This window comes from Cyprinus carpio, chromosome A4 (genome assembly GCF_018340385.1).
Source record: "Cyprinus carpio isolate SPL01 chromosome A4, ASM1834038v1, whole genome shotgun sequence".
NCBI classification, from domain to species: domain Eukaryota; kingdom Metazoa; phylum Chordata; class Actinopteri; order Cypriniformes; family Cyprinidae; genus Cyprinus; species Cyprinus carpio.
Genome location: NC_056575.1, coordinates 2,079,413 through 2,091,182, shown reverse-complemented (window position 1 = coordinate 2,091,182; position 11,770 = coordinate 2,079,413). Strand labels below are relative to the sequence as shown.

At 37.9% G+C, this 11,770-nt stretch overlaps 1 protein-coding gene and 1 pseudogene across 1 annotated transcript; one reads left to right on the top strand and one right to left on the bottom strand.

Moving 5' to 3' along the window:
• Nucleotides 1-1,138: 1,138 nt before the first annotated feature.
• On the bottom strand, nt 1,139-3,679 carry LOC122139220 (annotated as a pseudogene).
• Nucleotides 3,680-6,861: 3,182 nt separating this feature from the next.
• Nucleotides 6,862-11,770, top strand: LOC109109158. The gene is made up of 6 exons (XM_019122326.2): nt 6,862-7,097; nt 7,701-7,933; nt 8,855-8,927; nt 9,041-9,131; nt 9,352-9,461; nt 11,164-11,770. The coding sequence occupies exons 1-6, from the start codon at nt 6,938-6,940 to the stop codon at nt 11,484-11,486; spliced, it is 990 nt and encodes a 329-aa protein (XP_018977871.1). The 5' UTR covers nt 6,862-6,937; the 3' UTR covers nt 11,487-11,770.

The window sequence follows — 11,770 nt, the reverse complement described above, 5'->3', positions numbered from 1 at the left end:
TATTTTGTTGGTCAAGTTTCACATTCATAAGTGTAAATTTGCTAACAAAAGACCCTGTTTTACAGTGTTTAATAAAGAGTTGGAAAATGACTTTTGTACTGTTCAACATTGTACTAATAGAAATGCAATCAAAACTGTCCATTTGTGTTCTATCTTCAAAATCTGAGTAATGTAAAGGTCATGCATGTCTATGATTGTAATTTTTTCTTTTCTTTTCATTACTTTTCTTTTCTTTTATCCTTTGTTCCCCTTGCTTTATAATGTCTGTTGAATTGTTCTGTATCTGTCATTTAAAGCATAATAAAAATAGTAATAATAATAATAAAGTCATTCGTCTGGGGCCGGGATGAAAACACACATTCAAATATATAAAGTCACTAATCATAACTTCAGTCAGTTAAAACATCATAATCATGATCTGAAAAGTTTACAATTAATTTTGCGACCAAGCACCCAAATTCTACAGTAACAGGCAGTGATGTGCTTAATGAGTTCACCCTTACATCTAATCTGATAGCAAATATATTTTGCTATCATATTTTGAACATATTTTGGTGTGCTGTCCTGGGGAGGGCTCTGAGCTCAGAATATGGCCCGAACCCAAATAACTCCCCAAAAGAAACTTAAAGTCATGGGACAGCAGCCAGAGAGAAAAATTTTAGTTGCACCCCAAAATGTGCGTGCTGTGAAGAGAAAAGGTGCAGGGCAACCGGGAGAGCCTGTGCAGTGCTCGATGGGAGCTGCGGCTCACAGCATCGGACTGACGAGCCCTGCATGCCGCTAGAAGAGGAGCATGATGGCAGATATCAAATGAGGGACTCTCACTGCACCGGAAGGGAGAGTCCCTCTTGCGGCTGAATATGAGGTGCAGTTTGACGCATCTGATGGAGAGCTCTCACTGCGACTGAAGGGAGCCTGCAGCTCTGCTGCACTGGGAGGGAAAGCCCCGTCCGCCGCCAAGTACGTAGCGTAACTTAGATGACAGACGGAGGACTCACACTCCAACCGGAGGGAGCTGAGGATCTACTATACCAGAAGGGAGAGCCCCGTCAGATGTTAAATAGGCAAGGAGATTCGAGGCACGGTTTGACGCGTTGGATGGAGGGCTCCTACTGCAACTGAAGGGAGCCAGCAGCTCTACTGCACTGGGAGGGAAAGCCCCGTCCGCCGCCAAGTACGTAGCGTAACTTAGATGACAGACGGAGGACTCACACTCCAACCGGAGGGAGCTGAGGATCTGCTATACCGGAAGGGAGAGCCCCGTCAGATGTTAAATAGGCAAGGAGATTCGAGGCACGGTTTGACGCGTTGGATGGAGGGCTCCTACTGCAACTGAAGGGAGCCAGCAGCTCTACTGCACCGAGTGGGAGACTATGCAGCGTTACGCAGATGACAGACTGAGTATGCAGCGTTACGCAGACGACAGACTGAGGATTAAACCTGCGACCGAAGGGAGCCAACAACTCTGCTGCACGGGAAGGGGAGGCCCTTCCGATGCTGAATAAGCAAGGAGACGCGACCGATGGTGGGACTCTAGCTGCGTCCGAAAGGAGCTGCGGCTCTGCTGAACCAGAAGGGAGAGTCCCCTTTGCCTCTCCCCCCAAGGAGATGTGAAACAACGGCTGGAAGGCGCTTACTGTGACCAAAGGAGCTGTGACTTACTGCATTGGGAAGGAGAGCCTCTGATTATCGAGTAAACAACGTGATTTAAAAGCTCTGTAATTTTTTTTTTTTTTTTTTACTGATCAGGGCTACATGGGCTGCCTTTATGTGGTGTTGATTATACCTGATGTAACTTTTAAAAGCGTCTGAAGAGCATCGACCGAGGGCCTGTATCTGATTCTGTGAGAGACCCTTTCGAGCTGCTGTAGTTGCTGCCCCGATGTGAAATGAGTGGGTGGAAAAATTTTCTGCGGGTTAGCCTGATTGAGCAAGGATCAGTTTTAAGTGTTTTTAGATTAAGCATTCCTGGACATAAGAAAAGAGAGCCTGAAAAGGTTGAATAGGAGATGGGAGATTAAAAATGTATATGTAGTGGCCTTTTCTTTCTTGGTCCATCTTACTTTGTTTAATTATTAACGCTATTAAGTATGGACAAATCAGAGATTGTTGGGTGGAGTTAAATTTAGAGGTTATTGCAATTTCTGAGCATCTCAGAAAACCAATAAAAACATGGCAAGGTACTGAGGTGTACGAGGTACGAGAGGTATAGAGAGGTATAGATCAAATGGTACCCTGTGCGGAGATTTTGGATGCATTTTGTAAGGATGTCCAGAGTTATAGGTTGTCTGGAATCAGGGTTTGATGGTCGAGAGTGCTGAATTCCTTTGATTAGAAGAGAAGTTTGAGAATTATTTATTTCGGCGGAGGGGAAGCCATAGATTAGTTTATGAAAAAATTGAACGCCACTTCAGTAACCTTTAATAAACCCTGCTTGGAGGTTCTTCACAGAATTAAGGTAGGAAATAAATTAAGTAATTGTGAGGAGAGAAAAATCAGGAAATGGCAGGTTATAGGAGAAGTGAAAATCTTTTAAACATCTCCAAGCTGATATGAATGGATAGTTTTGGGTGAAACTGTTTGGAGGATAGAGTCGATTGACGAGTCAAGGAGAGGTTTTAAGGGATAAGTTATGGGAATATGAGTTGCGAATAGTGAGGTACTAGGGTTGGTGATGGGTCTGCCTCCAGAGCCAGCGCTCTGAATTCCTACAAGAATCTGAGATTTGATGGTATTAGGCATAGGAGGTGGTTCCAGAGCAGCAGCATTTGGAGGAATAGGTAGAGGGGCCCCTGTGAATAAAGTATACTGAGGTTTAGTTTGGATAGAAGGGTTAGAAGGAAGATAAGGAGGGGCCATAAACATTTGCGGAGGCAGCCTCATGCATGGGTTAGCCCCTGGTGCTTGGGGAAGCCTGTATGAAGAGAAAGATGGAAATGAGGGAGGAGGCCAGTATGCTTGCGTTGCTGGCTGATGATGCCCTACTTGGACATCTGCAGCAGGGGTTGCTGGCCATTGATGGGGAAAAGATAAAGCGGAAGGGTAAAAGTAAGGTGGCTGAGCTTGAGTGGCTAGCATAGGCAGCCTCACGCTAGCATCTACAGCCAGAGGTAGAGTGGAAAGGATAGGAGGTTGGAAAGCCACGCCAGTGGGCGATGTTGCATGCGGCGTGGCAGCAGAAGGCGATGCAGTGATTGGTTGAGAGGAGGAGGGAGGCAGTACAGTGTGAGGAGCAGCCGAATCTGGGGCTTGCTGATGGTCTTCTGCATCCTGATGCTCAAGGGGAGCTGGCACTTGATCTGGAAGAAGATGACGTTAGGGAGACATTATGATGTTTAGTCTTGCACGCTTTAGTTACCTTTTTGGAGGTAGGTGAATTAGTATTTTCCAGAGTGATGTAAAGATCATAAAGTTGAGTTTTGCTCATTTTTCAAGAAAACTTAACTTCAGAATTTGACAGCGGTTGTCTCAATCCCTCGACGGTCCATTTTCCGATGGGAGGGATGGATGGTGAAGCCAAGGCATAAGATGATGTTGGGGATTGTAATGGCTGTCTTGATGGTGGAGGTGAACAGAGACTTTGTGGCTTAGGTGTGCGCGTAGCGGGCCTTGTGGGCCTCCACCCGCGTGCTGAGGCCTGATGATCCGAAAACTGATGCAACCGGTTCTTGACTCGAGAATGAGAACCGCTCCAACCAGCACAGGGCCGGATTTACCTCTTGTTTTTTTGTTTGCAGCACAATGTACAGATGTACTTGTAAAAAAGTTCATTTATTTCAGTAATTCAACTCAAATTGTGAAACGAAATATTTAAAAAAAAAAAATCAATGTACACAGACTGAAGTAGTTTAAGTCTTTGGTTCTTTTAATTGTGATGATTAATCATAGCCCAAGTTGCTTGAAGTCCAGTGTTAAGTTTCCATAGTCTGTGATGATTTAGGGTGCAATGTCATCTGCTGGTGTTGGTCCATTGTGTTTTTTGAAAACCAAAGTCACTGCACCCGTTTACCAAGAAATTTTGGAGCACTTCATGCTTCCTTCTGCTGACCAGCTTTTTGAAGATGCTGATTTCATTTTCCAGCAGGATTTGGCACCTGCCCACACTGCCAAAAGCACCAAAAGTTGGTTTAATGACCATGGTGTTGGTGTGCTTGACTGGCCAGCAAACTCACCAGACCTGAACCCCAGAGAGAATCTATGAGGTACTGTCAAGAGGAAAATGAGAAACAAGAGACCAAAAAATGCAGATGAGCTGAAGGCCACTGTCAAAGAAACCTGGGCTTCCAGACCACCTCAGCAGTGCCACAAACTGATCTCCTCCATGCCACGCCGAACTGAGGCAGTAATTAAAGCAAAAGGAGCCCCAACCAAGTATTGAGTACATGTAGAGTAAATGAACATACTTTCCAGAAGGCCAACAATTCACTAAAAATGTTTTATTTTATTGGTCTTATGAAGTATTCTAAATTGTAGAGATCGGTGGGTTTGAGATTGAGATTGGTGGGTTTTTGTTAAATGTGAGCCAAAATCATCACAATTAAAAGAACCAGAGACTTAAACTACTTCAGTCTGTGTGCAATCTTGTTTGCATGTGTTTTTGAGTGCAGTGAAGTGCTTAGTATGTAATGTGTGGTGTTGTATGCTTTTTGACTTGCATGTGTGAGTTTTACAATGTTCTGTGGCATTAAAATGCATTACAGTTTGTATCGATTGCTAACCATCAATTCATTAAACAATTCACCGTTTTCTCACATCTATAAACACAACCTCAAAACTACACACCAACTTGTACAAACTTCAAACTTCCAGGTCGAAATCAAACAGTTTAGTCAAAAACATGTTCTCTTTTGTCAGACTTTGGCCGCAGATGATACACAAACCTGAAGTTCAAGGTTTCAAAACAGTGTTACAAAATCCTCCTTTCGGGAAATAGGAATCTTTTTGCTAGTCAATGATTCTTACAGTATACGACATAAATAGAAGGATGCAGATACAGTAAAATACAGCAATAATATAAATATATTGTTTTAAATAAAGAATGTAATATGGGTTTTCAATATTTAAACGATAGATGAAATGGATAGTAAATATACTTTTAACATAAAATATATAAAATAGAATTACAGCCGTTAGATATACAGGTGGTCATTGGTGATCTTTTTTTTTTGCCTTTAAATAGAGGTATTTTGGAACAGCTAAACAGAGGCCCTGCAAAAATGTCTTTTCTGCTCTGTGTCTGAAAATAGCATATAGACATGTGTAAGGTTTACGACCATAGCAAAGTCAAATAATTACTATTTCACGGGTAGATTTAATTTTTTAAAGAACCTTTATTTCTTTATTGATTGTTTTATTTTCATTTAATTATTAGGATTTTATTTTAAAACCTTTATTATATCGCCGTGAAACGATTTATACAGTCATCAGATTATATTTGAGAGTGAGTACACTCGTATTATGATATGAGCTCACATTATCTTTGTTCTTGATTAATTTTTCTCGCACACTGTCCGTATTTTCACTGAGAAACCTTGCCAAGCACAAATTACTCTTTTACGGCTTTCTCTGCGCCAAAGTCAGCCTTTCCATCATTTCTTCATTCAATTCCTTCTCAGGGGTTTTAGGTGAGTATAAGAAGTCCATGTCTATGTATTTTCACAGCTCTTTTTCTGATTTCCTCAGAAATTCAAGGGAGCCGTCAGCCATATTTATCTATGCGAATGCAATCCGACGCCGCCGCTGCTGGGGAAACTCCGCCCCGAGTGACGGGGCGTAAAATCTTTCACCCTAAGTTCACCTGTCGCCGGATGGTCTCGCAGAGACATCATTTGTCTTCCGTAACAGACGACATACCGGAGGTCCGGTGTCTGTTTTACAAACAGGTGATCGTAACGCTTGTCATTAGGATAATCCCTAACGACATGATATATTACAAAACAGATGTCGTATCACAGCTGCCGATTATTCACGGATGGCGTCATTTCACACTGATGACGTATAAACATGATTTTTTTTCAAACAGATGTCATAGCAACACCTGTGACCATTAAAAGGTCAAAAGGTCAAGGTCAGGTGGGGTGGGGGGTCAAGGTCAAAAGGTCAAGGTCGAATGGGGGAGGGGTCAAGGTCAAAAGGTCAAGGTCATGTGGGGGAGGGGCGGGGTCAAAAGGTCAAAGCCATAGATCAAAAAGTGATGTTTGCTGTATTATAATAACTACTCACAAGTTTCACAATTTGAGTTGAATTACTGAATTAAATTAACTTTTCCAGGACATTCTAATTTATTGAGATGCACCTGTATATATATAGATATATATATATATATATACACACACCAAACTTAGGTGTGATTTTTAGGATTGATTGTGTGTGTGTGTGTGTGTGTGTGTGTTTTTACAGTATTGCAAAATATTTACTATATACAATAAAGGGTTTTTTTTTGTAACTACATGCATAGGACACCGTGTTCTCCATTTTTTTGATGTAGTGTCTAATGAATGATCTGTAGTGTGTATATTATTGACTAATGTGTGTATGATTTGAAACCTTTGTTTGATTTTGAGTAGGCTACAGGCAAAATGGTTTTGTAGCAGTTGTTTGATTTTCCCAGAAGAGTCAGGGGTGCTGTGAATTTAGTTGTTTGTGTTTAAGGATTTGAGAAAATAAGTGATGGTTTCATGAAATGTGTTTTAGCAATTAGAAAAAAAACTGTCAGAAAGTCTCTTAGAAAACTGCTCACTGTTCACTTAAAGGAGCCAGCTCATAGAGACAACACATCACTAGAGCAGACGGTAAAATAGCTGAAAGCGAATCAGCTGTAATTCCACGCCAGGCCTGTAGAGGTCAGTAACGGCGCTCTCGCGAGATTTCTCCTGTCTCTCACGCACAAACCGAAGAAGACGTTGGATCAGCAGCGAAGGGGGAATCGTCCTCGTGTATGAGATTGAACCGAATTAATTCTCGATCAGACATGGTGCTGTCGTCCTCGCAGCAGCTCGTCATGGCGTTCACCGCGGTGCTGCTGGTGTTCGTGCTGTTCCCGCGCATGTTCGGCGGCAGAGACGGTCAGTCGTTCGAGCCGCGGGTCAGCAGGAGAGGTGCGGACCCGAGCGAACCAACCTCGGCTGTGTTTGTTTACTCTCTGGCTCTGCGTTTACCAGTATATGTCACAGCGTAGTATCACGTTTTTATTGTGGTTGTTTGATATGTTTTTGACATTGTGTTTGTTTGTCATTTCGTATAGCAGTTATATACATAATTTTCATGTTCAAAACTATTTAGTAAAAGTGCAGATCAAGCTACCATTGTTTTTTATCCATAGTGATGAGCATTATAAACATTAGTACTGGAGTGAAATGTTTCTGTAGGTCTTAAACAGGTGCAAAAATTTTAAAAATCATATTCATGGCATTAAATGATGTGAAAAATTAATATATTAACTCTGTATTTTTGCAGTTCAGATATCTAAATATACTAAATATATCTAAATATACTAAATATAGTTAAATCAAGAAACATTTACTTGAGATGCAAAATGAAGATTTGAAGTCTTGTTTTATGAGAACCTGAAAAATCGTTTGGAAGCTGTAGAGAACCTATAGACATATTGCGTTCCCTTCGGTTTATTCCTTAAATTTACTAAAATGCATCTTCATAAACCCTAGATGTGTGTTTAAAGGATGCTGAGTGTGTTTGTGCAGGTCCTGGCCCCGGGGTCGGTGCTGGTAGTGTGAAAAGTCAGCAGCAGATCCACAGGAACGCGGCGCCTCAGATGTCTCAGAGCGTGGAGAACATGCAGCAGATGAAGAAACTCATGGAGCAGGAGCTGAAGAGTGACAAATACAAATCCAACAACAATAAGGGCTTCGTCTTCACCCTCATGCCCATCTACGCCATCGGTGTCGGGCTCTTCGCCGCGTATAAGTTTCTAAAGGTGCTGACTTTGGTTGTTATGCATTATGAAATGTTTGGTGTGGAAACAGTTTTCACTCAGAAATTGTTAGTAAACTTCACAAATAATTACAAAGAAAAGACAAGCAACACATCTAATTAACTGAACAACTCCTAAATTCTAAATAATTTTGTTTTGCAAATTTGCAAATTAATGTATTTTTACTGTTTACATACCATTATTATTATTTTTTTTAGAAAAGGCATATTGAAATTGTATGCAATGATAAATTTACAAATAATTTAACCAATAATTACGAAGAAACAGCAGATGTTAACATATTGAATTAAATATTAAATAAAAAAAAATGAGAGAGACTGAAATAGTATTTTCTTGTAAAATATAATAAAAACATCTTTATTACTAAAAAAAAAAAATATTTTTCAATCAACATACAAACTATTTTTATAAAAAAAAAATCAAGTTAAAAAGAAATTTACAATCAAAAAAAAATGTTTGAAACATTATAAAAAATAAAAATAGCTAAAAAACAAGAAATTTTGAAGAAAGACTGAAATATGTAATACTCTTCGTAATAAAAAATACATATATTTTACAGTGTACAGTAATGATTTTTTCCCCCTTAATAGTAATGATTTGGATAGCAAATGTACTTGTTTGTGATAAAAATAAAGGCACAATTCATGAAAAAAATGAATGGGTCTAAAAATACACTTCATTATACAGTGTACTAAAATTATTATTTTTTTTTCAAAATTGTAAATAGATTATTAGAGTGTATTTTATTTTTAATTCAATGCATTATTTGCAGTTTCTTTGTAATAATTTGTGAAATTTGCTATGAAAACGGTTTCAAAGCCAATTTTTCATAGGAACCAAAACAAATTCTACTTTTCTGGTTTGCTGTTTGAGTCGCTTGTATCTTCGTTTTTGTGTTTGCAGATTAAATCTTCAAGCGATTCTGAAGCTCAGAAAGCCAAAACAGCTCGAGGAGCGAAGAAATCAGAGGAGACTGGTGTGTGTGCATGAATGAGGATGCTTAAAAATGCTTTTTTTTTTTTAGAAATGCCACCATTTATTTATGTATTCAGAAAGAGATTCCTCGGATGCATTTGTCATTTTCCGCAGAGAATCAGCTGAATGAGCTGGAGCAGAGACTCACTCAAACCGAGAAGATGCTCAACTCCATCCTGACCCAGCTGGACCCGCTTACCAACTGGTGAGAGCAGACGTGCACATGAAAATGAAATCTTGAACACATGCAAACCATGTTGTTTTAAATAAATGTGGTTTATTGAGTCGTGCAACAATGCATTTGGTTAAAGCACATTGGTTATGCAGAAACATGGGGATTGCGGCACTGAAATACACTCTCGTCGTTGGCTTTCAGCGTGGGTTTGTTGTTTTGCATGCTGTTTATTCTGGGTGTTGTTCTGCAGTGTGAAGTCTGTTGCCATGGAGCAGAAGAACGAGATCATGTCACAGCTGCAGTGCATTCGGCAGCTAATGAAGAAGAGAGGCATGGAGTGTCCAAACATCAGGATAGAAGGTGAACACATCTGCTCCCGTACACAATTAACACAGTACTGCGCAGGCACCTTACTCTCGCCGCTGGGTAATAACAGTGACACCACTGCTCAGAGTCACGGAAACTAGTGTCACGCACAGTTACATGTATAAATCACAGGTTTATGAAAACATCTATTTTAGCCAAAAGAGCTAAGATGAATTGAATGAATGAATGTTTGCTTGCATTTTCACCTTATTTTATGGAAATTAAATACAGTTTCCCTTACAATCTCAGCACCAAAATGTATTTGGAGTTTTTTTGTTATTATTGTTGGTTTTGATGCTTCTTGTAACTAATATGTATATATTAGTTATATAATATTTTTTGTTGCAGTATACAATTACTGTGGTATAATGCTTTTTAAATCATTGTGCCCCTTTTTCTTTAAATTTTTATTGCCGTTTTAATTTTTTAGTTTTAAGTCATTTTTTTTACATTTAGAATTGCAAAAAATGCTTACATAATAAAATTACCTGTTATTTACCCATTTTTATTATTTGTCCATATTTATTATTATTTATATGCAATTATTTGTTTTTTATTTTATTTTATTTAAATCATTTATTTAATTAAAATCAGGCAATTAAGGAGTTTTTTAAAGTACAACTAATCCTTAGATAATATATCTGTCTATTATTTTTCAACATCTATTATTTATTGATTTTTATTTATCCTTATATGTATGTGTGTGTGTGTGTATATATATATTTTATATATATATATATATATATATATATATATATATATATATATATATCTATATATATATATATATATATATATATATATTAGTTTTATATTTAAATCTTTTTTTTAATTTAAAATCAGCAATTAGGCAATTTAGAAGTACAATAAATCATTAAATAATTTATTTATCTATTATTTATCCATTTTTATTATTGGTTGTTTTTTATTATTATTTATCCCTATTTATCTGTTTTTAATTTAAATAATTTTTAAAAATTAAAATAAAAAATCTGGCAATTTAGAAATACAAAAAATCCTTAGATAATATATCTATTTATTACTTATACATTTTTATTATTAATTGATTTTTTTTTTATTATTATTTATCCATATTATTCTTTTTTATTTTATTTAATACATTTTTTAACTTATATTCAGAAATTAAGCAATTTAGAAGAACAACAAATCCTTAGATAATAGATTCATTATTTATCTATTTTTATTTTAATTGTATTATTTATCCATATTTATGTATATTTATATTGAAGTTTTTTAATATATTAATGTTAATCCTAATTTAAGGCATATTGTTTACATGTGAGTTTGCTTTCATATCAGTGAGTAAGTACTAGTTATGCTGCAGTAATGGAAGTTCAGTAAAGCAGCTCACAGATCTTTGAAAATAACATATCGTAAGCAAATAAATGGGATGAACAAAGTAGCTCTGAATCGGCCAGCATCAGGCAGGTCACGCTGCCATTTACTGTACGTCAGTCGAGTTGCGTTAATAAATAATGCTTAATTTGTGAATATGTGTATGTTGGAAACTTGAGATTTTCAGTGATGCCAGAAAACATTTGGATCCCTAAGTGACGCTTGCTTTTATATTTTATTTCATTTGTAATGCTCTGACATTCACACATTTTTAAGTGACAGGATACGCTGTTGTAGCATTGTGGCATTGGGTGATGCAAATCACTTGGTTTTCTTTTAGAGCCGACATGTGAGCGCAATCTAGACAAACTCATCGAGACTTTGGCTGCATCCAAAAGGCTTCCGGAAACTCGTCAGGAATCACAAACACACGCTGAAATACAGCCACATGATCAGCCAGAGCCCAGGCCTGAGTCTGAGGGAGAGGAGGAGTTGGAGGAAGACGAGGATGAGGAGAAGAAGTGCACGGAGGGAAGTGAGAGTGACTCTAGTATGCCGTCCCTCGAGGACTCGGCCGACATCAGTGGAGATGATGTTACAGTCGCTCAGAAACTTCCGGAAGATCTGACGGCTGGATTACGAAGACGCAACAGGCCTGAGTAACGGTGACAAGAATCGACACAAATCTGTTGATGTATTTATATATTTATTTTATTCATTGTAATGAAGCGCCAATGTCTACATGTTATACTGCATTTGAAGTTAAAATAACATCAAAATCCATCCTGTTTACACTCAAAATTCCAAACTTTCTCTTATACTCATTTATATTTTATTTGATCAAAAATACAATAAAAATAGTGAAATATTAATACAATTTAAAATAGCTGTTTTCCATGTGAATATATTCTAAAATGTAATTTATTCCTGTGACGCAAAACTGAATT

Excerpts from the sequence above, each read along its gene's own strand:
- LOC109109158 (XM_019122326.2), top strand. The coding sequence starts at position 6,938 with ATGAGATTGAACCGAATTAATTCTCGATCAGACATGGTGCTGTCGTCC. Across the intron at positions 8,928-9,040 it reads GAAGAAATCAGAGGAGACTG|AGAATCAGCTGAATGAGCTG; the intron begins GTGTGTGTGCAT and ends CATTTTCCGCAG. Across the intron at positions 9,462-11,163 it reads TCCAAACATCAGGATAGAAG|AGCCGACATGTGAGCGCAAT; the intron begins GTGAACACATCT and ends GTTTTCTTTTAG.